This window comes from Schistocerca gregaria, chromosome 3 (genome assembly GCF_023897955.1).
Source record: "Schistocerca gregaria isolate iqSchGreg1 chromosome 3, iqSchGreg1.2, whole genome shotgun sequence".
In the NCBI taxonomy this organism is placed as follows: domain Eukaryota; kingdom Metazoa; phylum Arthropoda; class Insecta; order Orthoptera; family Acrididae; genus Schistocerca; species Schistocerca gregaria.
The window spans coordinates 508,896,156-508,921,425 of record NC_064922.1 but is presented as its reverse complement, the minus strand read 5'-3'; the positions used below and the strand labels follow the sequence as shown (position 1 = coordinate 508,921,425).

General features: G+C 40.2%; 1 protein-coding gene across 4 annotated transcripts in view; it reads right to left on the bottom strand.

Annotated features, from left to right (window-relative positions):
- Window positions 1-25,270, bottom strand: part of LOC126354669 (puromycin-sensitive aminopeptidase) — a 141,588-nt gene that overhangs the window by 13,106 nt on the left and 103,212 nt on the right. For all 4 annotated transcript variants that reach the window (XM_050004461.1, XM_050004459.1, XM_050004458.1 and 1 more), the window contains exons 11-12: window positions 5,105-5,304; window positions 1,462-1,569 (exon numbers count right to left, since the gene is read on the bottom strand). In XM_050004461.1, coding sequence (XP_049860418.1) covers window positions 1,462-1,569; window positions 5,105-5,304 — 308 coding nt within the window. The remainder of the gene's footprint in view (window positions 1-1,461; window positions 1,570-5,104; window positions 5,305-25,270) is intronic.

Below are 25,270 nucleotides of genomic sequence, written 5' to 3'. Positions count from 1 at the left end.
ATAACAATAAAATAATCAATTATTGGCAATATAATGTAGGACACACACACAAACACACACACACACACACACACACACACACACACACACACACACAGGTGAAGCTTTTGGAGCCAGTGGCTCCTCCCCCTGGCAGAAGAATGGAAAGAAGAGGGGTAAAGGAACAGTACCGGAGAGGTTTAGAGGGAAAGAGGTGAAGTTCAGAAAAGTCACTCAGAATCCTAGACGAGGGGAGACTTACTGGATGGGATGAGGACAGACAGACTGTAGGGGATTGGACCGGATGAGATTTGAAAACGTGAGAGCTTAAAGGTGGAAGGCAGAGTAAGATGCAAGACAGAGATTACTACTAAAACATCATGCACTGATTAATAAGAGTGAAAAGCTAAGTACATTGTATGTAACAGAGATGGGAGGGGGGGATGGCAAAAAATAGACAGGTCAGAAAATGAAAGATGTACAAAACCAAAATGGAGTGAAGAAAGGAGTCGTTACTGTGAAGAAATGCCGAGACGGAAGGAATTAACATAAATTAAGGCCAGATGGGTGGCAATAGTTCCCACCTGCAGAGTTTTGAGAAACTGATGCTTGGGGGAAGAATCCAGATGGCACATGTGGTGAAACAGGCACTGAGCTCATGACTTTCATGTTGTGGAGCGTGCTCTGTCACATGATATCTACCTACAGCCATATATCCTAACTGATAACTGGGTGGTAGTCATGCCAATGTAAAAGTGCAAACAGTGTTTACGCAACAGCTGGTATATGACATGGCATTTCACACGTGGCTTTCCCTTTGATAGTAAATGTTTTGTCAGTTACAGGGCTGGAATAGGTGGTGGTAGGAGGGTGCACAGGGCAAGTTTTGCAGTGGGGACAGTGACAGTGGTAGGAGCCATAGGGTATGGAGATGGGTGCAGAAGGAGTGTAGTGACTGACAAGGATATGGCAGAGATTGGGAGGGTGACGAAAAGCTATGCTAGGTGTGGTGGGCAAAATCTCAAGACAGAATGGATCTCAGGGCATGGTTTTAGAAAGACATGGCCTTGTCAAGGAAGCTGATTAATACATAAAAGACCAGGATAATACTGGGTGACAAGTGGTTTGCTCTAAAGAGGTTTTTTGGAGGGATCAGCAGTACCAGGATTGAATGTGACAGCCTGGGAAATCTGCTTTTGAACTAGGCTGTTGGGAGGATTACATCCAGTGAAGGCTCAGGTCAGAGTGGTTATTCTCAAATGTTATTAAGATCCTTACGCAAAGACTGAGAAACAATACAGTGAAATTTGATTATCACATTTACCATTAAAATATCATCTCTGTAGTTTCTCTGTTTCAGTATTGTCGTAAAAATTCTGAGTTATGTATGGCAAGAAAGCAGAAATACAAGAAATCAGAACCAACAAAAAAATTAATACATGAATATGCAGCCATAATACTATTATTAACGAAACTACTTACAGACATTGCAAAATCCAGCACCTTCTTCAGAATGGCCTCATTACCAATAGCTCCAAGGGCTCTTGATATCCTGTCTTTTTCTTCATGTAGATCAGCTTCTCTGTACAACTATACAAGTAATTTCAGTTAGCAGCAACAATATTAATTAAATGTTACATAACATAATACAAAACACATTAGATTAGTTAAGAAGAGCTTTTACCGAAGGTAATGATCAAACAATATTTAAAACTCAGATGTAAAAACTTACTTACTACAAATATGTTACGAAACTATAAGTTGTTGTAGTAATAAAGCAAAATTTAAAGATGTACTCATTTTATAAACCTAATATAAAGAAATAATACTGAATAGCAGTCAAGAAATGTGTACTATGTAGACAATAGGCAATGGTATTATTCAGTGCACTCACAAATAAAAAACCACAAAAATATCGAGCTGTGTTTTCTTTTATTCTTCTCACACTGTCTGTCCCATTGCCTTCATCTATTTTGTCTTTTATTTAAGATACTGTGATTCTTATCAATGTATTTCAAATTCTCATATATTCTGCTGTTTAGTCAGATGAACATCTCTGCTGCAGTAAAATGTAATTCTTCATACTTACTGATGTGTAGCTGAACTTATGTATTTCTAACTATGTTAAAATTTCCAAAGATACCTCTTACTCTGTTTCTGCATCATCTCCTATAAATAATACCTTTTCAAGTTCTTCTCCAATACTGTACAGCACATGGCTTGCATTTCTTCTATTAGGACTGTCTGTATAATTTAAATGGTTATATATTTAGTTGTTCTACCATTCATACATAAACTCTTCTATTGAGCATAATTCTTCACACTTACATATATAAACCTATCATTCGTTTAATATTTATAACATTAACAAATTTATGTTCAGATGTAGCAATCTTTTTTGTATCCTTGTGTACACCAGCTTTTTCTCCATGTTTAGTCTTAATGATTTTTGGTTTCTTCTACTGACACCTATTTACCAATGATGATAGTTATGCTGCTTCTGTACCTCACTCTCCATATATGAGGGTCGTCTGTAGAGTTCTCAGAATCACCATGAAATATCAGCACTAGCTGTAAACACGTACCATGTCAGTGCTCTTGGAAGAGAGCAGTGGCGGTGACATGGCTCTGTTCTTGTTCCCACGTAATGATTTGCAAAGATGGAGGAAGAGGGGAATCAATCAAGATTTGAACAGGGAATAAGTACTTTGTAAAGAAAGATATGAAAGCAAAGGACATTCATGCCGATTTCCAGAATATACTGGAGGACACTGGTCCTTCACATTCACCTGTTGCCAAGTGGACAAATGGATTTAAATTTGGTCAGGAGAGCTCAGATGATGATCCGCACAGTGGTCGGCCAAAATGTGTGAAAACTCCAGAAATCATTGCAAAAGTGGTCGTGGAGCATCACCGATTGAAAGTGCATGAAATGGCTCATGCTTGCCAGATGCCATCTGAAAGGATGTATCGCATTTTAACTGAAGAATTAGAAATGAAAAAAATATCTGCAAGACGGGTGCCGTGACACTTGATGCTGGATCAAAAACATGTGCCATCGCTATGGCAAAATTACACAAACTAAGGTATGAATTGTTGCCACACCTGACATTCACCTGATACGGCTCCGTCAGATTTCCATCTCTTCCCAAAATGAAAGTTTTTCTTGGTGGACCAAGATTCATTTCAAACGGAGAACTGATAGCCGGAATTGACAACTATTTTGCAGGCCTGGAGGAAACTCATTTTCGAGATGGGATCAAGGCACTGGAATATCTTTGGATCAAGTGCATTGATATACAAGGAGACTACACTGAAAAATAAAGTTTCGGTGATGTAAGTACCTTTTTTCTATTCCATTCCGAGAACTTTTCAAACCACCCTCCTTGATGATTGTGGTTACTGTCTGATAATGGTATTGTAAACTGAAAACCGTTTCACTATGTAGATTAATTCTGAAGGACATTCAGAATTTTGTGTTTTTCATTCTTAATTATGTATTAATTCTGGCAAATAGTGACGGAAGAATCTATTAATGGGAATGGAGATTAATCAATCTCCAACGTGGTATCAATCATCACTATAGGTACTGCTTTTGTAATATCACTGTCACGAAAGTTCTACACGATATTGCACTTAGAAAGGAAAGTGACACAAGTAAGCAAAACAGCAATTTATATCACTGGAAAAAACCTGTAAGGTGCCCCAACGTATACGAAAAATATCACATTGCTATCTCACAATCTGTCCACTTCAGAACAGTTGTGTCAGTTTTGTTGTAGGCTATTTCATGTTTTGCCATGGCACCAGAGCATTGCTACTGGCAGGTGTGCATAGTCAGGTATTGCCACAAATTTCTTTTCTCATCAGTACCTCCTCATTAGTTATGTGATCTCCCCACCTAATCTTCAGCAATCTTCTGTAGCACCGCACTTAAAAACTTCGATTCTCTTCTTGGCTTAACTATTTATTGTGCACATTTTACTTTCATACATGGCTACAATCCAGACAGATACCTTCAGAAAATACTTTTAACAATTAAATCAATATTCAATGTTAAATTTCCATTCTCCAGAAAGGCTTTTCTTGTCATTGCTGGTCTGTATTTCACATCCTCTATAGTTTGGTCATCACGAGTTATTTTGCTGCCCAGATAGCAGAACTACTTTGAACAGCTCAATTCCTAACCTACTTCCCACAGCATCACCTGATTTACTTCAACTACATTCCTTTATCTTTGTCTTGCTTTTGTTTACATTCATCTTATATCATCCTTTCAAGACACTACCCATTCTTTTTAACTGCTCTCCCAAGCCCTTTGCTGTCTCATACAGAATTAAAATGTTATCAGCAAAATTTAAAAAAAATATATATATTTCTTTTCCCTCAACTTTAATTCCTACTCCAAATTTTTCTTTTGTTTCCTTTATTGCTTGCTCAATGTGCAAATCATCAGGAATAGGCTACACATGCATCTCACTCCCTTCTCAACCACTGCTTTCCTTTCATGCCCTTGATTCTTATAACTGCCATCTGGTTTCTGTACAAGTTGTAAATAGCCTTTCACTCCCTGTATTTTACACCTGCCACCTTCAGAATTTCAAAGAGAGTACTCCAGCCAATGTTGTCAAAAGCTTTCTCTAAGTCTATAAATGCTAGAAATGTAGGTTTGCCTTTCCTTAATCTATACTCTAAAGTACAGCTTCAATACCACTTCATGGGTTTCTACCCTTCCCCAAAATTCCTTTCTAAAAGCTTTTCCATTCTTCTGTAAAGAATTCACATTAGAATTTTGCAGCCATGACATTCTAAACTGATAGTTTGATAAGCAAATGCTTCCTTTTGAATTCCAATAAACATTTGAAAGTATCCATCAACTTGGAGCAACCAGTATATGTAACAGTAAAATTACATTATCCAAGCAACAGCTTATTTGCATTATATAAACATTAAACTTGGTATAAACAGATTGGAAACTACCGCAGAAGTTAAGATGGGGGGAAAAGGAAAACACACACACACACACACACACACACACACACACACACACACACACAAATATTTTACATGTAGAACAATTATATACTTTTTTTGGAGAAATGACTGTATTTATTAATAACCTTACCTTAAGCATTGTGTTGTATGTATCTTCATCACCAACTGACAAAACTGCTTTGTAGACGGGGCTGCGGAGATCAGCAGGCAAATGACATTTCCCATTACAGTGATGATCAAATCTCTTTTTTGCCTCTTCAATAACAGATTTTTCACCAAACCAGCCCAGTCTCCCAATAACTAGTGACCGCAACAAGGTATCAAGATGACCTAGATCCAAAAAATGTATCAATTGCTATTGGAAATAAATTCTTTAAACAAATATATGCCATTAATAAGTAATGCAACACATTCTTTTCTGAAAGCAGGTTGTTTTTATTTAGGATTCCTATACACCATATTATTTCCCACTCTTTTGGCTATAAGACCTTATTTTTTAACATAAAGTTGGTGCACAATGAAAAACTCTTAACGCCATTTGCTTTTACAGAAGTGGCAAAAGTGTGTGTCTATATATATACCAAGACTTACCAAGCGGGAAAACGCCGGCAGACAGGCACAAGAACAAAACACACAAACACACACACAGAATTACTAGCTTTCGCAACCGATGGTTGCTTCTTCAGGAAGGAGAGGGAAAGACGAAAGGATGTGGGTTTTTTTCGTCTTTCCCTCTTTTCTTTTTTTGCCTTTCCCTCTCCTTCCTGAAGAAGCAACCATCGGTTGCGAAAGCTAGTAATTCTGTGTGTGTGTTTGTGTGTTTTGTTCTTGTGCCTGTCTGCCGGCGTTTTCCCGCTTGGTAAATCTTGGAATCTTTGTTTTTAATATATTTTTCCCATGTGGAAGTTTCTTTCTATTATATATATATAAAATAGAAAGAAACTTCCACATGGGAAAAATATATTAAAAACAAAGATTCCAAGACTTACCAAGCGGGAAAGCGCCGGCAGACAGGCCGTGCCTGTCTGCCGGCGCTTTCCCGCTTGGTAAGTCTTGGAATCTTTGTTTTTAATATATATATATCACACACACACACACACACACACACACTTGATGATCATCGGGAGTATGTGGCTGAGGGACTGCGTCAGCTTTCAGACAACTCTACATACAAAGTTTGCCAAGGTAATCCCATTCCTGATGTCCAGGCGGAGCTTCAAGGAATCCTCAGAACCTTAGGCCCCCTACAAAACCTTTCAGCTGACTCCATCAAACTCCTCACCCCACCGACACCTCGCACTCCTACCTTCTACCTACTTCCTAAAATTCACAAACCCAAACATCCTGGCCGCCCCATTGTAGCTGGTTACCAAGCCCCCACAGAACGTATCTCTCCCTATGTAGATCAACACATTCAACCAATTACATGCAGTCTCCCATCCTTCATCAAAGACACCAACCACTTTCTCAAACACCTGGAATCCATACCCAGTCTGTTACCCCCAGAAACCATCCTTGTAACCATTGATGCCACTTCCCTATACACAAATATCCCGCACGTCCAGGGCCTCGCTGCAATGGAGCACTTCCTTTCACGCCGATCACCTGCCACCCTACCTAAAACCTCTTTCCTCGTCACCGTAGCCAGCTTCATCCTTACCCACAACTTCTTCACTTTTGAAGGCCAGACATACCAACAATTAAAAGGAACAGCCATGGGTACCAGGATGGCCCCCTCGTATGCCAACCTATTTATGGGTCGCTTAGAGGAAGCATTCTTGGTTACCCAAGCCTGCCAACCCAAAGTTTGGTACAGATTTATTGATGACATCTTCATGATCTGGACTCACAGTGAAGAACAACTCCAGAATTTCCTCTCCAACCTCAACTCCTTTGGTTCCATCAGATTCACCTGGTCCTACTCCAAATCCCATGCCACTTTCCTAGACGTTGACCTCCATCTGTCCAATGGCCAGCTGCACACATCCGTCCACATCAAACCCACCAACAAGCAACAGTACCTCCATTATGACAGCTGCCACCCATTCCATATCAAATGGTCCCTTCCCTACAGCCTAGGCCTTCGTGGCAAACGAATCTGCTCCAGTCCTGAATCCCTGAACCATTACACCAACAACCTGCAAACAGCTTTCGCATCCCGCAACTACCCTCCCAACCTGGTACAGAAGCAGATAACCAGAGCCACTTCCTCATCCCCTCAAACCCAGAACCTCTCACAGAAGAACCCCAAAAGTGCCCCACTTGTGACAGAATACTTCCCGGGACTGGATCAGACCTTGAATGTGGCTCTCCAGCAGGGATACGACTTCCTAAAATCCTGCCCCAAAATGAGATCCATCCTTCATGAAATCCTCCCCACTCCACCAAGAGTGTATTTCCGCCGTCCACCTAACCTTCGTAACCTCTTGGTTCATCCCTATGAAATCCCCAAACCACCTTCCCTACCCTCTGGCTCCTACCCTTGCAACCGCCCCCGGTGTAAAACCTGTCCTATGCACCCTCCCACCACCACCACCACCTACTCCAGTCCTGTAACCCGGAAGGTGTACACGATCAAAGGAAGAGCCACATGTGAAAGCACCCACGTGATTTACCAACTGACCTGCCTACACTGTGACGCTTTCTATGTGGGAATGGCCAGCAAGTAACTGTCCATTCACTTGAATGGACACAGGCAGACAGTGTTTGTTGGTAATGAGGATCACCCTGTGGCTAAACATGCCTTGATGCACGGCCAGCACATCTTGGCACAGTGTTATACCGTCCGAGTTATCTTGATACTTCTCGCCAACACCAACCTATCCGAACTCCGGAGATGGGAACTCGCCCTTCAGTATATCCTCTCTTCTCGATATCCGCCAGGCCTCAACCTCCGCTAATTTCAAGTTGCCGCCGCTCATACCTCACCTGTCTTTCAACAACTTCTTTGCCTCTGTACTTCCGCCTCGACTGACATCTCTGCCCTTACTCTTTGCCTTTAAATATGTCTGCTTGTGTCTGTGTATGTGCGGATGGATGTGTGTGTGTGTGTGTGTGTGTGTGTGTGTGTGTGTGTGTGTGTGTGTGTGTGTGTGTGTGCGTGCGTGCGTGCGCGCAAGTGTACACCTGTCCTTTTTTTTGCCTAAGGGAAGTCTTTCCGCTCCCGGGATTGGAATGACTCCTTACCCTCTCCCTTAAAACCCACATCCTTTCATTTTTCCCTCTCCTTCCCTCTTTCCTGACGAAGCAACTGCCAGTTGCGAAAGCTCGTAATTCTGTGTGTGTGTTTGTGTGTTTTGTTCATGTGCCTGTCTGCCGGCACTTTCCCGCTTGGTAAGTCTTGGAATCTTTGTTTTTAATATATTTTTCCCATGTGGAAGTTTCTTTCTGTTTTATATATATATATATATATGTGTGTGTGTGTGTGTGTGTGTGTGTGTGTGTGTGTGTGTAAGGCTCTAATTCCTATGAGAATCTGCAAAATGCCATGAGTAATGATGATAATTGACGTGGGGTACTGCTAGGGTAGCCCATCCAGTTGCAATGATCAAGGCATCCAGATGGCTTAGTGGACAGAGCATCTGCCTAGTAAGCAGGAGACTCAGGTTCGAATCCTGGTCGAGCACAAATTTTCAATGTTGCCCACCAATTTCAATCAATGCCCGCTCGCAGCCAATGTCGGTAATTCTTTTATACAGTAGTAGCCTTGTTATTGACAAATTAGAGAACTCTTTCTTAGACAGCGGAGTTACTGGTTACTTGAATTACAAGGTTTCCACAGACAGATGGAGTTATGAGGTTTTCACTGCCTACCATCAACACTCTCCACTCAATGCGATGGCCGTACGCCACCTTACTGGGAGGGCCTGTATGCTTGCATGGAACTGTTACCGGTCGACACCAGAACCAATGTCTTGCCATATCAATAACATCATCATCATCTACATACTGCTTCCCACAGAGTATATCCTTCTTTCAGCCAAACAGACGGATGTCAGAAGGTGTGAGATCTGGGTTGTAGGGTGATCAAGAAGAATAGTCCAATTAAGTTTTGTGAACTTCTCTTGGGAATGAAGACTTGTGTGAGGCCTTGCATTCTCATGGAGCAGAAGCTTGTTAGCATTTTTGGGGCAACAAACAGAAGACGTCATTTCTTCATTTTTCTGGGGTTAGCACAATACACTTTCGAGTAGACCATTGCACCATGTGGGAGGGCATCAAACACAATAACCCCTGCAGAATCCCTGAAGACCGTCACCATGATTTTGCAGCTGAGGGTGTGGATTTGAGCATTTTCTTAAGAAGAGAGGAGAGAGGTACTGTGACACCACTCCATGGGTTGGTGTTTTGTTTACAGTTCGAAGTGTGATTCCACCTTTCATCATCTATGACAGTGTTCAATATTTTTTTTGTGTATTTATCCTCTTAATGCACAAGAAATTCCACACAGATGGTACTTAGTTGCTCTTTATCATTTTCTGTTAGGTGGTGAGAGAATGCAGCAAGTATCCATCTTTGATTACCCCAACTGGTGGGTGAATATGTTAGCACTACCAACAGACGTCCAGTAGTACAGTAAGGTGTTTGTTTTTGATCCGATTATCACCTCTAATGGGTGTGTCCACACATTCCAATTGCGCAGGATTCACAGTTGTGTGGAACTGTCCGGCATGTGCGCGATCAGACATGTTTACCAGACCTTGTTGCATTAAGACTGATGTCTTGCTCAACAACTTACTGTTCTTCAATTCAATGCCAGGTCTCTATAGAAGTTCTCCGAGCACCTATGAATATTTGCGGTGCTCTGGTGTTCCAACAAAAAAAACTCAATGACAGCTCAATGCTTGAAACGCACCTCTGTTACAGATGCCTTTTTGAATGCTACATATAGTGCCACCACCAATCTGAATTCATGGAACTATAGGGGCTGAAACAGAAATATTCCAAGATGTCCCACAACAAATTCCATTTTTTTTCCAACTCAAATTGTCCAAGAAAAAAAGTGTGTTGCCTTACTTAATGAATGCTCCTTGTATTTTCCTTCATGTGACAACATTCTCCCTCACTATTATCATAATTGTGTCTCCAAATGCTTTTCTAATGCTTTCTGCCCGTCTTTTCATTTACATTCAGAGTGCGTTGTTTTTTCTACAATGCCTAATTTTATTCAGTAACGGTTCTTTCTTGCTCCAAATGTAGTAGTACTCTTGTTTTGTCACTTCATTTTTTCAGTCATGGTACTATTATTGATATTATGAATTGATGTACCATCACAAAAGGAGCACTTGTATTTCTTCTACGCATCTGTATAATATTTACAAACTATTAAGTACTTGTTACTTCGTTAGCAGTTTTTCCATTTATCTTGAGAAAGGAAGACAGAGCTTTCATCTGATGCAGAGTACCAGGAAAATAAGACTTAAAGGTGACCTGCGAGCAATACTATAAATTCTTCCCAGTCATAAAAAACAGTAAAAATCATAGACTGCATACTAAAAATACAAAATTGCAATAACGGGGCAAAGAAAATTTTGGGCATTACTATGCATGAGAAAATAAAGCAATAGTTTTTCTGCTCCCCGATGACAGGAACTGAGAGAGACGAAGTTATATATTTGTCTGAAGCAGATAATGTCATCAAAAAAATCTGTCAACTGAGATCAAACTTAAAGTCTATAGCACAGAGGTAGTACCATTATTATTATAATATGGGACAGCAACACAAAAACAACATGTTGCACTTTCAACAGAAAATCATAATAAAGATCTTTTGGAGCAATCTGCAAAAGAGAACACCTGGAGATGTAGAAACAGGAACTGTACACCTGATGAAACAACTGAACATTATGCAGAACATGAAAATGTGGAGAATAAGTCTGGCACAGCACGTTACCAGGAGGCCAGAGGCTTGCCAGTCCAGAACTGCACTTAATGGGAAAACATGATGGAAATCGTCCAATGGGGGGCCTAACAAAACAGGAGAAACTTACAGGTTTGGATTTTAAAAAAGTCTTTAATAGATGACTCTTTCTACCATTAGCCCTCTTTCATGCTGCAATATCACTCTGCTTACTCAAACAGATGATATCAGCTGGAATTCATTCCTCCTGATCACTAATGTACTGTAGTGCTGCCTCAATCATCTTTAACCCTTCTAAATGTAGGTTGAGATATCTCCTGTCATTTAAATTTGCCTCCAACTCTTGTGTTACTTCCCTCTTCTTCACTATTTCTACAACACCACTGTCAGTTAGTTCATCAACTTCATCATTTGCCATTCATTCTGTGGCATCGTCTTCATCAACATCCTCACAACCCAGTACATTTGTCAGCAATAAAATGATATCATCATTTCTGTCTTTGACGGGTTCAAAGATAAAATGTCCACCTTCATGGTCCAAGAATATTCCACAAACTTACATTATTACAAGTGATATGTTCAGGGTCTGTTCCCAGACTTCAGCTAATCCCCTTCTGACATCCACCAAATGAGTTCTCTCAGAATGGTTACACAGTCTTCATTATTATCGACTGCTAATACCAACGAACTGAGGAAATAGCAGCAATTTTCACATTTCAAGGATGCTCTGGTCCACTGGCTGACATAGAGCAGTCTCATTTGCTGGTGAAAACAATGCCTTGATATCAACATTTGTGAGTTAGTTATTGGTAGGACACTAAGGCACGTTATAAATAAGCAGCAGAGCATTCCTCAGTAAGCTGTCATCTTTCAAATATTTCTCTACAGCTGGTACAAATTCATTTTGGAACCAAGTTTCTAAAGATTTCCGAGTCCATCCATGTTTTCTTTTGACGAGTGTAAGGTAGAGACAATGATTCCAAATTTTTCAGATTTTTTTAAAGCTCTAGGTTTCTGTGATCTCTCTATTAATGAAAGCCTAAGCTTGTGGTTGCCAGTTGCATTACTGCAAGCCAATATAGGAACTCATTCCTAACTTCTCTTGTATCCACATGCCACAGCTCCCTTTTTTGAAGCAAACATTTTCGTAAGGAGCATTTTGTAATTCAAACCACTCTCACCAAAACTGTACAACTCTCCATGAGAAATTCCCTCCTCATCAATTAACTTCTAAAGATAGTCTTTAAACAATGGCAGATTCTTTTTAGCAGATAAAGATTTGTTTACTAATGGTAATCTGGTGAATACTAATTTTTCCCCCGATCAATCTAACCACTGGTCACTGGCAGTAAATTCTGAATCTTCGCTTCCTATATGCTGCTGAAACTGCAATGGTATTTCCCACATATTGGCTCAGTAATGGGCACACATTTCCCTCTCGCACATTCATGCCACAGAAATAAATCTTCCTCAGTTTTTTCATGCTTATCTTTCAATATAGTACTCCTTACTATTATTCCACTGCTACTAGCTAGGGAAGCACACCACTTTTCAATTTCATCAACATCTACTTTTACATGATTAATACGCAAGTCACAATTTAGTGCCTCGCAGGTGGTTTATCGAGTCACCTACAAGCTATTTTCTACTGTTCCATGCTCTAACAGCGTGCATGAGAAATGAACACTTAAATCTTCTGACAGCTCAGATTTCTCTTATTTCATTATGATTCTTTTTCCATATGTAGGTGAGTGCCAATAAAACAGTTTTGCACTCGGAAAAGAATTTGGTGACTGAAATCTCATGAAAATGACCCTGTCACAGTGAAAAACACCTTTGTTTTAATTATGGTCACCTCAATTCATCGATCATATCTATGACACTCTCCCCTCTTTTCCAGTGATAAAACAAAGTGAGCTACTCTTCTTTGAACTTTTTTTATGTCCTCTGTCAATTGTATCTGATGCACATCCCACACCGCACAGCAATGCTCTAGAAGAGAACGGGCAAGTGAAGTCTAGCCTGTCTGTCTAATAGACTAGTTGCATGCCAATAAATCACAATCTCATCTCTGGTTTGCTTTCCTCACAACATTATCTATGTGACTATTCCAATTTAAGTTATTCATAATTATAATCCCTAAGTATTTAGATGAATTCAAAACCTTTAGATTTGTGCGATTTATCAAGTAACCGAAATTGAGCAGATTTCTTTTGGTACTCATGTGTACGACTTCACACTTTCTATTATTCAGAGCCAATTGCCACTTTTCAGATCATACAGATACCTTGTCTAAATCATTTTGCAATTGGTTTTAACCATCTGATGACTTTACAAGGTGGTAAATCACAGCACCACCTACAAGAGGGCTGCTCAAATTTTAACACTTCACTGGGGAATGCCAGATAATACTTCTGTTTTACTCGATGACTTTCTGTCAATTACTACAAAACATGATCTTTCTGACAGGAAATTACGAATCCAGCCACAGAACTGTAACTATGCTCCACAGCAACGTGATTAGAAGTCACTTATGAGAAACAATGCCAAAAGCCTTCTGGAAATCTAAAAATATGGAATCAATTTGATATTCCTGGTCGACAGCACTTATTACTTTGTGTTTCTAAATCACTGTTGGCTATCTGTCAATAACCTTTTTTTCTTCGAGCTGATTCATAATGTTCGAACACAGTATTTGTTCCAAAATCTCACTGCAAATTGATATTTGTGATATAGGTCTGTAAGTCAGTAGATTACTCCTATTTTCCTTCTTCTGGAGTATTGGTGCAACCTGTGCAACTCTCCAGTCTTTAAAGTACATACCTTTCGAGGGAGGGAGCAATCATATATGATTGCTCAGTATGCAGCAACTGTTTCAACATATACCAACATCTAAGTTATTCATGTCTCGATTCTAACTTTGGAATACTTATTTTGTGTTTTCTGCTGAAGAAATTTTGAAAAACTGTGTTTTGAACCTCTGCTTTAATGGCACCGGCATCAGTAACATTACCGTTACTATCATACAGACAACATATTGATTGCACCTTGCTGATGGTGTATTTTACATACGATCAGAATCTCTCTGGATTTTGAGACAGAGCATAGTTGTAGAAACTATTAAAAGCACCTCGTATTTAAGATAGCACTAAGTTTCGAGCCTCCATATAACTTCACCAATCTAGGGGATTTTGCACTCCTACATTGCTTCTGCAACAACGTTTTGACCTTTTTTTGTGTACCATGAGGAATCAGAACCATCGCTCTCAATTGCATCCATACTATTCTTTGAATTTAAAAACCACGTCTGGTCTATGCTTACATAGTCAAAGTGGAAGAAGTGGACTATCTCTCAGGATGGCGTCAAGCCAATTTTTATCTGTGGTCGCTAATCGCTGTATCCATCATGATGTTCCATATTTGGTCAAGATTATTTGTTGCTAACAGGTCAAGTATGTTTTCACAACTATTTACACTATAAGTCAACTCTAAACTGCCTAGGCAAAATAATTTTCTGAGAATGCCTTCAGTACGATATCAAATAGTGGAAAATCCAGGATGGAATGGAACAATATTATGGGAAGGAAAGTCCCTACTCACCATATAGCGGAGATGCCGAGTTGCAGATAAGCACAACAAAAAGACTCTCACATCTAAAGCTTTCGGCCATTGGCCTTGATTTCTTCTTTGAACAGTTCAGCAACTGTACCATCTGAATCCGGGGTCAATAAAAGGAACCAATTATTAATTTAATTTATTCCATTCTGCTGGATTCGTCTTCCACTCTCCAACAGTGCATTTTCCCACCCTAACTACAAAGCAATAGCTTTGGCTGCTACCCAAAATTCAAGTCACATTACAGCATGTAATCTGATGAGCCACAACATTATGACCACCTAGTTAATAGCTTATTTGCCCATTTTTGCAATGATGTACATCATTGATTATGCATATCTGGGACCCGACAGTTTGTTGACAGGTTTGTGGAGGCATGTGGCATCAGATTTCAATGCACGGGTCTTTTAATTTGCATAAATAATGGGTCGTTGATTTGTGTACATGATGATGGCACCTGATAAGTGACCCAGATGGGTTTCACAGGATTTACATCACGTGAATTTTGTCACTGATACATCAACATGAGTTCACTATAATACCCCTCAAACCACCGAAGCGTGCTTCTGGCTCCAAGACACAGACAACTATACTGCTGAAAAATGACATCACCAGTGGGGAAGACAGCCAACATGAAGGGAGGCAGACAGTTCGTAGATGTCACTGTGTCATTGGTTACAGCTACAACGATACTCTGCAAATCGCATTTAAGCACCTGGCAGAGGGCTCTTCAAACCACTTTCACAATTCTCTATTATTCCAATCTCGTATAGCATGTGGAAAAACCGAACGCTTTTATCTTTTTGTATGAGCTCTGATTTCCCTTATTTTATTATGATGATCATTTCTCGCTATGTACGTCAGTGTCAATAAAATATTTTCACATTTGGAGCAGAAAGTTGGTAATTGGAATTTCATGAGAAGATTCCACCGTAGCAAAAAATGCCTTTGTTTTAATGATGGGTGTTTGGTTTAAAGGGGAGGGGGGGGGGGGGGGGGGGGAGACGGACTAAACTGTGAAGTCATTGGTCCCTTGTTCCCAGTAGAACAATTACCAAAGGGAAAGAAGAAAACAAAGAAGATGTATGATACAGTAACAGGAGAAAGGAAGAACCAGAAGAATGACAGAAGGACAACAAATATTACAATGGACAAAACAGGACAAGAAAACCACAGAGACGCAAGAAACAGTGAGAAGAGATCAAAAACAAGAAATCAGATTCACATGGCTGGCTAACCAAGTGAATGAAAAAGGAAAGCCAGCAACTCTGCAACACATTACAACCTCCACCCCAAAAGTCCTAGGGTGGAGGACACAGAGGGGGCAAAGGACATGCGCTAAAACTCAAAACAAATGATAAAACCCACCCTCACAACTAAAATGTAAAAATAAAGCTGTTGTTAGCCATTGTCCCCAACACTGAAGGTAGGGTGCTGGGAAAGTTGAAAGTCCGCCGCCATGGCCAGTCCAGCAGGAAGTGGAGAACTATCATTTGGGAGCCACAGCGACACTGAGGTGGGTCCTCGCGATGGAGGAGGTAACCATGTGTGAGCCACATATGGCCAATGCGGAGCCGACAAAGGACAACTGATTTCCCTGCAAGAAGCCTGCAGGGAAGACTCCCACACATTCACAGTCTCCTTAATAACACGCAGTTTGTTGTGCACACTGTTATGCCACTACGCCTCAAAAACCTTGCGGCATAAGACAGAACACAGGTCAGTTTCAGATGCCCATCTCCAGGAGTGGTTTCTGCATAGCCTGTTTGGCCAATCTGTCAGTAAGTTCGTTGCCTGGGATTCTGACGTGTCCTGGGGTCCACACAAACACCACTGAGTGACTGGACCGTTCCAGGGCAGATATGGACTCCTGGATGTTCGCAGCCGAAGGATGGCAAGGGTAGCACTGATCAACAGCTAGTAAGCTGCTCAGGGAGTCAGAACGGAGAAGAAACGACTCACCAGAACAGAAATGGATGTACTGAAATGCATGAGATATGGCCATAGCTCTCCAGTGAGTACACTGCAGCCATCATGAAAGGAATGCTGTTCAATATGGTCTATGTGGACATAGGCAAAGCCAACATTACCATCAGCCATTGGGCTGTCGGTGTGAACAACTTCAGAGCCCCGGAAGACTTCAAGAATCGAGAGGAAGTGACAGCAGATAGCGGCAGCGTTAATGGAGTCCTTAGGACCATGCAAAATGTCCAGACAAAGCTTCGGATGAGGTGTACACCATGGAGGTGTACTTGAATGGACCTTAAGTAGAGGTGGCAAAGAGAAGGACTCCAGTTCGAAGAGAAGGGATAGCACATGAACCGCAATTGTGAGCCCTGACCTGGGCCGCTGATGTAGGAGATGAACTGCTGCGGGTGGAAAAAGGAGACTGTAATTTTGATCTCAGGAGAACTACGAATGTATGCATACATGGCGAGCAGTTGTGCACGCTTAACCTTCAATGGAGGGACTTTGGCCTCCACCAGGACACTGGTCACTGGACTCATTCTAAAAGCTCCCGTGACTAGGCAAATGCCACAGTGTTGCACTGGGTCGAGTAAACGCGATGCTAAGAGCACCGCTTAACCGTAAACCAGACTCCATTTGGGGGTCTTCTATCTGGATTTCTCTCGCTGATCCTTGGGTTGCTGTGGCTGCTAGGGCATCACTGATTCCATCTCGGGGACAGAGGATGATCATGAAGCTCTATGATCAACTGCTTTTGGGCACTTCAGCCACTGGCGGGTGTTATCTTTACCACTAGCAGAAACCTGGGAAGGGAGTGACCCAAGGGACCTCTTCCTAGTGAGAGGAGCCGAAGAAGACTTGTGTGTCTCCGGCTGAGAAGTGGAGACTGGTGTCCCTCATGGTTGGGAGGACAGTGCTCCCGAGGTAAGTGGTGCAGGAGCAGCAGGGAGGGAAGTGCTCCCCCTCCCCCCAAACATTAAGGGGGCAGGTGTAATCTTCCGGCTCTGAGAGCTGACTGGAACTTACAGAACTGATGGGGCTACAACTGTTCTCGTAATGTTACCATATGAGGTGGTCATAGCCACAGGATGTAGGCACTCAAATTCCCTCTTAGCCTCAGTGTAGATCAGTTGCTCCAGGGTCTTGTATTCCATGATTTTCCCTTCTCGCTGTAAAATCCTGCAGTCTGGTGAGCAAAGGAAATAATGCTATCCACAGCTGACACATGGGAGGTGGGGCACATAGAGTACCGGATGGGATGGATGACCACAATCTCGAAATGTGATGCTGGAAGAACAATGGGAAGACTTTTGTCGAACTTTCAGCACTTAAAGCACCACGTCTGGAGAGGGATATAAGGCTCGATATCACAGCGGTAAACCATCACCTTAACCTTCATGGGTAATGTGTCACCCTTGAAGAACCAGATGAAGGCACCGGTCGCAACCTGATTATCACTCAGACCCCAACGGACGCGCCGGACGAAATGGACTCCTTGTCGCTCTAAGTTGGTGTGCAGCTTGTGGTCAGACTGCAAAAGAATATCCCTGTGGAATATAATACCCTGGACCATATTTAAGCTCTTATGAGGCATGATGGTAATGGAAACATCCCCCAGCTTGTCACAAGCGAGTAATGCCCGTGGCTGGGCAGAGGATGCTGTTTTCATCAAGACTGACTGACGGCATTTTGGCCAAGCTCTCCACCTCCCCAAACTTCTCCTCTAAATTCTTGTAGCATAGCAGCTATTACACGATTGCAGATTTTTGCAGTAAGTTTGTTACGTTATAGCAAGCTGTTTTGGAAGCCTGCAGTATAGTAGCATTTGGTGGCAGCCAGCATATGGCCTGCTGTATGCGCCATAGCCACATCCGTCGATAAAGAGAACTGTGAGAATGCTCGTTGTGGCGCGTACTAAAATCACTTATTCACCTCACCTAAGAAACTAAACAACTACATTAAATATTAGCTGTTTTATTCCAAATTTGCTACATGACCTTTTATTATTCAGACGAACTCTATCAAAATTTGATACTGCTATGTATAATAGTTTCGGAGCTATACAAAAACTATTAAAAAAGTACTTAACTGACACTTAAGAAAGTAAATTCAGATAGTATCAAGCACAGTTTATATTTATTTTGTTATTTGAAAACAGTAATAGCACTCTTAGTGTGCCGATTTATTTTATATTGATTTTCAATTCTAAACTTTCGAAAAATTTTCCATTTGTAATGGAAATAACAGTTTAAAAGTTAATATTTATATTTTGTGTTACGGTGAGAGTACATGAGAGTGAATGTGAGTGTGTCGGCGGGACATATGTCAAATTTCAACTCTATACTGTATTACACCTCACGTAACTAGCAAGAGTTACGTCACCAGGATGTCATGAGAAACTGTGAATCCCCTTAACTGGTGGGAGACTTATGTCTATGAGTGTCTGCTTTTGGAATAAGGCAGCCAGAAAGGTAATAAGAGGATAATCAGTCCTAAAGTATATTTCAAGCATAGTTTTCTGTTCGTTTTCGTTTCGTTCGGTGGAACATTTGCTAATACTTGCAGCATGAAACGACTTAGATGCATCTGCGAACGTTGATTGGAGTAAAGCAGTTGGAGTGCGAATATGATCATGAAAGATTAATCTGATTGGCTTTTCTTTTTGATCAACCAATGAGAGTAAAGTCTTTCCCACGCACTGGGATGAGTTATATGCCCTGAAAGAAACGGCATTCAGGCAGTCGTGGACTAGCTGTCAGTCAAGGTCATGTTAGACGTGTCCGAGAAAATTATTTGTAAAAGATGAAGAAATGACTGTTATATCGCATTCAGTTTATATTGCTGCTGAAGCAGATGCAGTTACGGACAGTTCTGTGAAGTTTGGAAGATTGTGGAGTATTCTTTGTAGAGAAAACCACGTGTGAAACTATCAGTCTTTGTAAAAAATTCTGTGTGGCATGTTCAGTATGCTTTTACAGAACATTTTTGGCGAGCTTCTTCTTTTGAAGAATCCACAGTAAAGGACTGAGTGTGAAACTCATTTCATAGCAGAGTATTGACTGTACTAGTCTGGTAATATTTTGGGTTGGACTTAGTACTTTTCTGCCTGTCTAGCGTGCGATATAAGCTCCATGAACTAGTAGTGGATTTGCTATTGACGTAAATGTGGGCTTGTTGACACCATAAAGACAATAAGAAACATTAGTATCGATTAGCGGACATTTTCAATGAAGGAATGAAGCGTCCATATTTGCCCGTTAGTACTAGAGATTTACTGGTTTATTTTGTTACCTGCAGACTTTGCAATCTTAAGTATGGATGATGGTTTTCTTCAACACTGCTTTTAACATTGTTTACATAGTACCATTGAATGCAGAGCAACGGGTGGTGAACGAACACTAACTGAGGTAGGTGGACATTATTACTGCAGCTTGCTTCACACAGTGCAATTGAACGTAACGAAAAATCTGCCCCGCCGCAATTGGTGATGATCGGCCGGGAACTAGTACAAAATTAGAGTTTGGAAGAGCAGCAACTAAATATGAAAAAGCAGCAGTGTTTAATTGAACTCAAAGTGTTTACACACATGGGAAAGAAGGAATTGGAATGTAGAACTAAAGACACGTGTGCAATTGAACGTGCATCAAAAATACGACAATGAGTGGAATGAGGTGGCAGACTAGAGAGGTGACATCACACTATGGCAGACTACCGCCCAGTAATCACGACCTAGTATATGAAAAACTGAAGGTAGTTTAGGTAATATAGACTATGAAGTTGATTTCATTAGTAGTGGTTTCAGTTTTGATGTGTCACAAACAGAGGATAGTGGTTTGCCAGATTCAATTCGTTCTAGTTATGGTATAGAAAATGAACAGAGCATGGTAGAAGCCACTGCTAAGTATAGGCCAGTCACTGTGACAGAAAGCCGAAACCAATATCTGTTACTCGTGTTCCAAAGGATAGTATTTCTGAAATGGTAACAAATATTTTGACACATGTAAAGGAAATGGTATGCGATATGAACACAAAAATGAAAGAAATGAGGTCAGATCTTAATTGTAGAATAAGTGGAATGGGTAACAAAATTAAATCTTCATTAAGTTTGGATATTTACGATAAAATAAATAAAATGGGCATTAAGCCTGATGCTAAAATGAGTAAATTAAGTTCAGAAATGAATGAACTGCATTCTGAATTTGACCAGGGATTTAGTAACTTTTCAGTCGAACCGGAATCTAAAATGGACAATAAAATGTCTGAGTTGAAGGGCTCTATAAAAAATAATATGACTTAGTTTAGTAATAACATTAAAAGTGACATTAATCAGGTCAGGCGAGAATGCGATGCTGCTATTGTAACGGTGAAAAGTGAATTACATGCCCAAATTGAACAAGTTGCTGAGGATAGCGAACAAATTAAAGAGAAAATAAATTTAGAATTAAACCAAGTTAATGAACAGGTACACAAAAGAGAGAGATGCTGTGAGGAAAGCCACATTGTATTAGAAAATAAAATCAAAGAAGAAAAAGATGGGCGTGCAAAGTTTGGTATGCAAGTGGCTAGTAAAATTACTAACACAGAAACCAATATCCAACAATTCAGTACCAGTGTGAATGAGAAATTGTGTGAGCATGAGGGTAGACTAACCCGAGTAGAGCAAAATGTTAACAATGATAGTGGCTGTGTAGCAACTAATGGTGTAGTAGTATAATCATCTGAAATTGCATATGTAACCCATCAAAAATTTTTGAAATTTGATCCAAATAAGAATGTTCACCCTAAGAACTTTGGAGTGACTATGAAGATGTGTTACCTAAAGCATGGAGAGAAACGAAAGATTGGATTCATAACTTCTAATCTAATGGGAGAAGCTAGAATCAGAGGGAATTTAGCATCTGATAAATATGACAGTTTAACAGATTTCAAACAAGCCTTTTTCGATGAGGAAAAATTTTGGTCACGGGAAAAGTATGATCCAAAAAAAGAGGGCATTAAAAGATTTGTACAGAAATGGATAACTACTTTATCATATTTAAATGCCAAGGTAGAAACAGAACAAATTATTATGGAGATCGAAAGCAAGTTGCTGCTGTAATGTTGAAATAAAATCATTTCTTCTCCCAGGGATAACATTGACTGTTTTGTTCATTATTTTGAAAGAGTTGAGAACCTCTTAAAAAAGAAGAAAGTACTAGGAGAGAATATAGGCCTCCCACTAGACCCAGTGAAAACCGAGCAGACATCAGTATAAACGTGGCTTCAGTGCCGCCAGTGAATGGTTATAGAGGAAGGGGAAGAAGGGGGAACTGCCAATAGGAGCAGGTTCATTAACCCGGACCGGCATTCCCTCTGCAATCAACTGAGATGACTCAATGGATGAGCGTCACCTGTCAGGTGGTAGAAACATCAGAGGCGATGGTGGATTACAGCAGTTAAACTGTTAGGAACCTGTGATGATGCTGGCACTCGCAGATGTAAATATTACTGAATAAACCATCTAGCAAAACCATTTGCAAAGAAAGCACCTACTAAACAGTATTTTGAAAATAATATTAGCAAAAATAGAAGATAATTTCCACAGGAGGGGTAGGTTTCGACAGACAAGAGGTGGTGCACGATTTGCTAGACGGGCCTGATAGTGATGCTGCTAAACAATTTGTTTCTCTAGAAAAGGAAGTACCATTTTGTAAGAATGAAAGTTCAGACAGATATCAGCAGAACCATTTTAAAGAGGAACTTATTTTAGAAAGTAAATATGTAGATCAAGAGGTGAGGGTGGATCAGCACTGCAGAACAGATGAGGCTACCTGTAGATTGTAGAATTAATATTATGGAAATGCAGGAGAAAGAGGATGACTGGGTTGAGGAGTTTTTGAATAATGTAAGTGGAGTTATTTCAGAGAGTGAAGATGAGGAATCAGGAGAGGAAGAAGAAGGGGATAATACAAATAGTTCTGTGAACGCCACAGGAAGGGCTGTAGGAACAGAATATATATGGGGGGGGGGAAAAAAGAGGAAAAAGATGGAAATGCTTTTGTCATTATGAGTAACTTAGTGAAAGAGGCTAGTAGTAGTAGAAATTCGGTGGAAAGGAGTCAATAAATGTACAGATAATTTCCACAGGAGGGGTAGGTTTCGACAGACAAGAGGTGGTGCACGATTTGCTAGACGGGCCTGAAAGTAAATGTCTAAAAATAAATCCTAGACAACCTATAATTGAGGTAATGGTTTCTAACAAAAAAGTTAAGTGTCTTGTCGCCAGTGGTTCTCAAGTACGTGCGGTGTCACAGGAATTTGTGAATGCTCTCCCTAAAAGAAAAGATGTAAATATTATGCCAGTGAGTGGATTAAACATTACTGTGGCCACTGGTAGAAGCGAAAAGGTATTTAAGCAAGAGTTGATGATACCCTTTACTCTAGGTGAGGGTCAGTTGGAACAGAACTTTTTGATTATTAAAGGACTTAATGATGAGATGCTGACAGGTGCCAACTTTTTACAAAAATACAAAGGGGATTAGATTTTGGAAGTTCGGTGGCGGTAATTATAGTACAGGGTGAAACCATAACTGTTCATTTCATTTGAGAAAGATTTTCTATTGCTCAAGATTTGCCAACACATCTTTGCAGGACAGCTAAATTAACTGAAGGCTATTATGAGTACGCCGAAGGGGGTGGCGTAATGCCTGTGATTTGAATGACAACATAATGGAGCAGCCATTAAGTAGCAGTAACTAAAGGCCTCAGAGGGCGTTGCACTCGATGCAATGCCAAGTATTTGACATACACTTGGTGCTAGAGTCATTGGCAATACTATTTCCGTTTCTTTTCGTATTGTCAATCTTCTGCTTCTTCATTCAGAACTTCGACTATCATCTTTCTTTCTTCCCTATCAATGTAAAAAGTGTCAGTAAATAGATTTTGTGGAGTAGTACAAGGTATACAGTAGAAACTAAAAGCACTAACCAGAAAAAGAGAGGAATGAAAAGTCTGCTTTAATGTGACAATACAGTAATATGGCAAGAGATTTTAGACGCTTTTGTGACTTGTAAAGATGTTGTAAGAGTAAGGTGTCAGAGGCAAGAGAGGATTGCCTGCCTAACGAGTAAAAAAGAATTTTTGTATTTGAGATGACTAGGTAGCCACTGAGAGTTTAGCTTAAGTGGATCCTAGTAATTTCAATAACTTGTATTCCTTAAATATTGTATACGAGAAGTGCAGAGCCACAGAGGTGGCATGGATTATGCTCAAATTTTCTACATGGACTTTTGGTATTCTTTGCCAATAACAATGTATTCCTTATGTAAATGTATGTCTAATGTGAGGACTTCACTAAAGCCACAGAAGCTGTCAAGAATGATCTGCAGTAAATTTATAAGGACTTTATGTAGAATAGATAATTTTGGTATATAGTAGTATGTAAGAGGTGTCTCAAATGTACTGAAGTCGACATAAGTAAATTTTAGTAATGCGATAAAATTGTTTTCTCTTTTAGTATTATGTAGATAGGAGATGCTGCAGGACTGCAGGATGTGAATTGAACTGTTTTCAGCGTTCAATAATTCTGTGTTTATTTATGTAATGAGTAATGATGTTTTTCAGAGCAGCAGATGGTGGCAGAGATAACTTGGCAGGATATTTTGATGATGTTATATTTTGTTCTTTGTGTACAATAGCTTATTTGTGTGAAGGCGAGCAGTAAATTTTGATTTTCTGAAAGAGGGCTAAGAAAGAGCAAATTTGAATTAGCAACATTTGTAACAGTACCTTGCTTAAATTACACACAGATTTTGAAAATATGATTTCAGTAGTAGTGCCAATTTTGGGAGCACTATTAAAATTTTTAAAAGCAGTTTATTCATTTTTCACTGAATTAATTAATACTAAATGTAACGAGATGTTAAATTGCAATGAAATATGAATTTGCCCAAGAAAGAATTTATCTGAGTAAATAAGAAGTATTTTGAAAATATGATTTCAGTAGTAGTGCCAATTTTGGGAGCACTATTAAAATTTTTAAAAGCAGTCAATTCATTTTTCACTGAATTAATTAATACTAAATGTAACGAGATGTTAGATAAATTCTTTCTCGGGCAAATTCATATTTCATTGCAATTTGAGTAAATAAGAAGTAAAAATGGAGGACAGTAAAGTTTATATACATGATTGAGAATGGATGCTGAGATATATGGTATATTACAGGTGCTGATGGAGAACCCGAGGCTGAGACAGAGCTGGACGCTAAATATCAGTATCAGCCATTTTGTGATTCCAGCGTAAGTGTTATGACCCATACTCATTTTACTTCATTAGTGAAAACATAGGAACACCCCTAAAAGTGTAAACAATAGACGACGTAATGGGAAAAATTTATATAGAGGGAAACATTCCACGTGGGAAAAATATGTATAAAAACAAAGCACTGTAACTTACCAAATGAGAAAGCGTTGGTATGTTGATAGACACAATGAAAAAAACACACACACACACACACACACACACACACTCCAAGCTTTCGAAACCCAAAGTTGCTTCATCAGGAAAGAGGGAAGGAGAGGGAAGGCCAAAAGGATGTGGATTTTAAGGGAGTGGGTAAGGAGTCATTCCGATCCCAGGAGCGGAAAGAGTTACCTTAGGGGGAAAAAACGACAGGTATACACTTGCGTGCGCGCACACACACACACACATATCCATCCGCACATATACGGACACAGGCAGACATATGTAAATGCAACGAGGTTGGGCAGATATGTCAGTCGAGGCGAAGTACAGAGGCAAAGATGTTGTTGAATGACAGGTGAGGTTTGAGCGGCGGCAACTTGAAATTAGCGGAAGTTGATGCCTGGTGCGTTA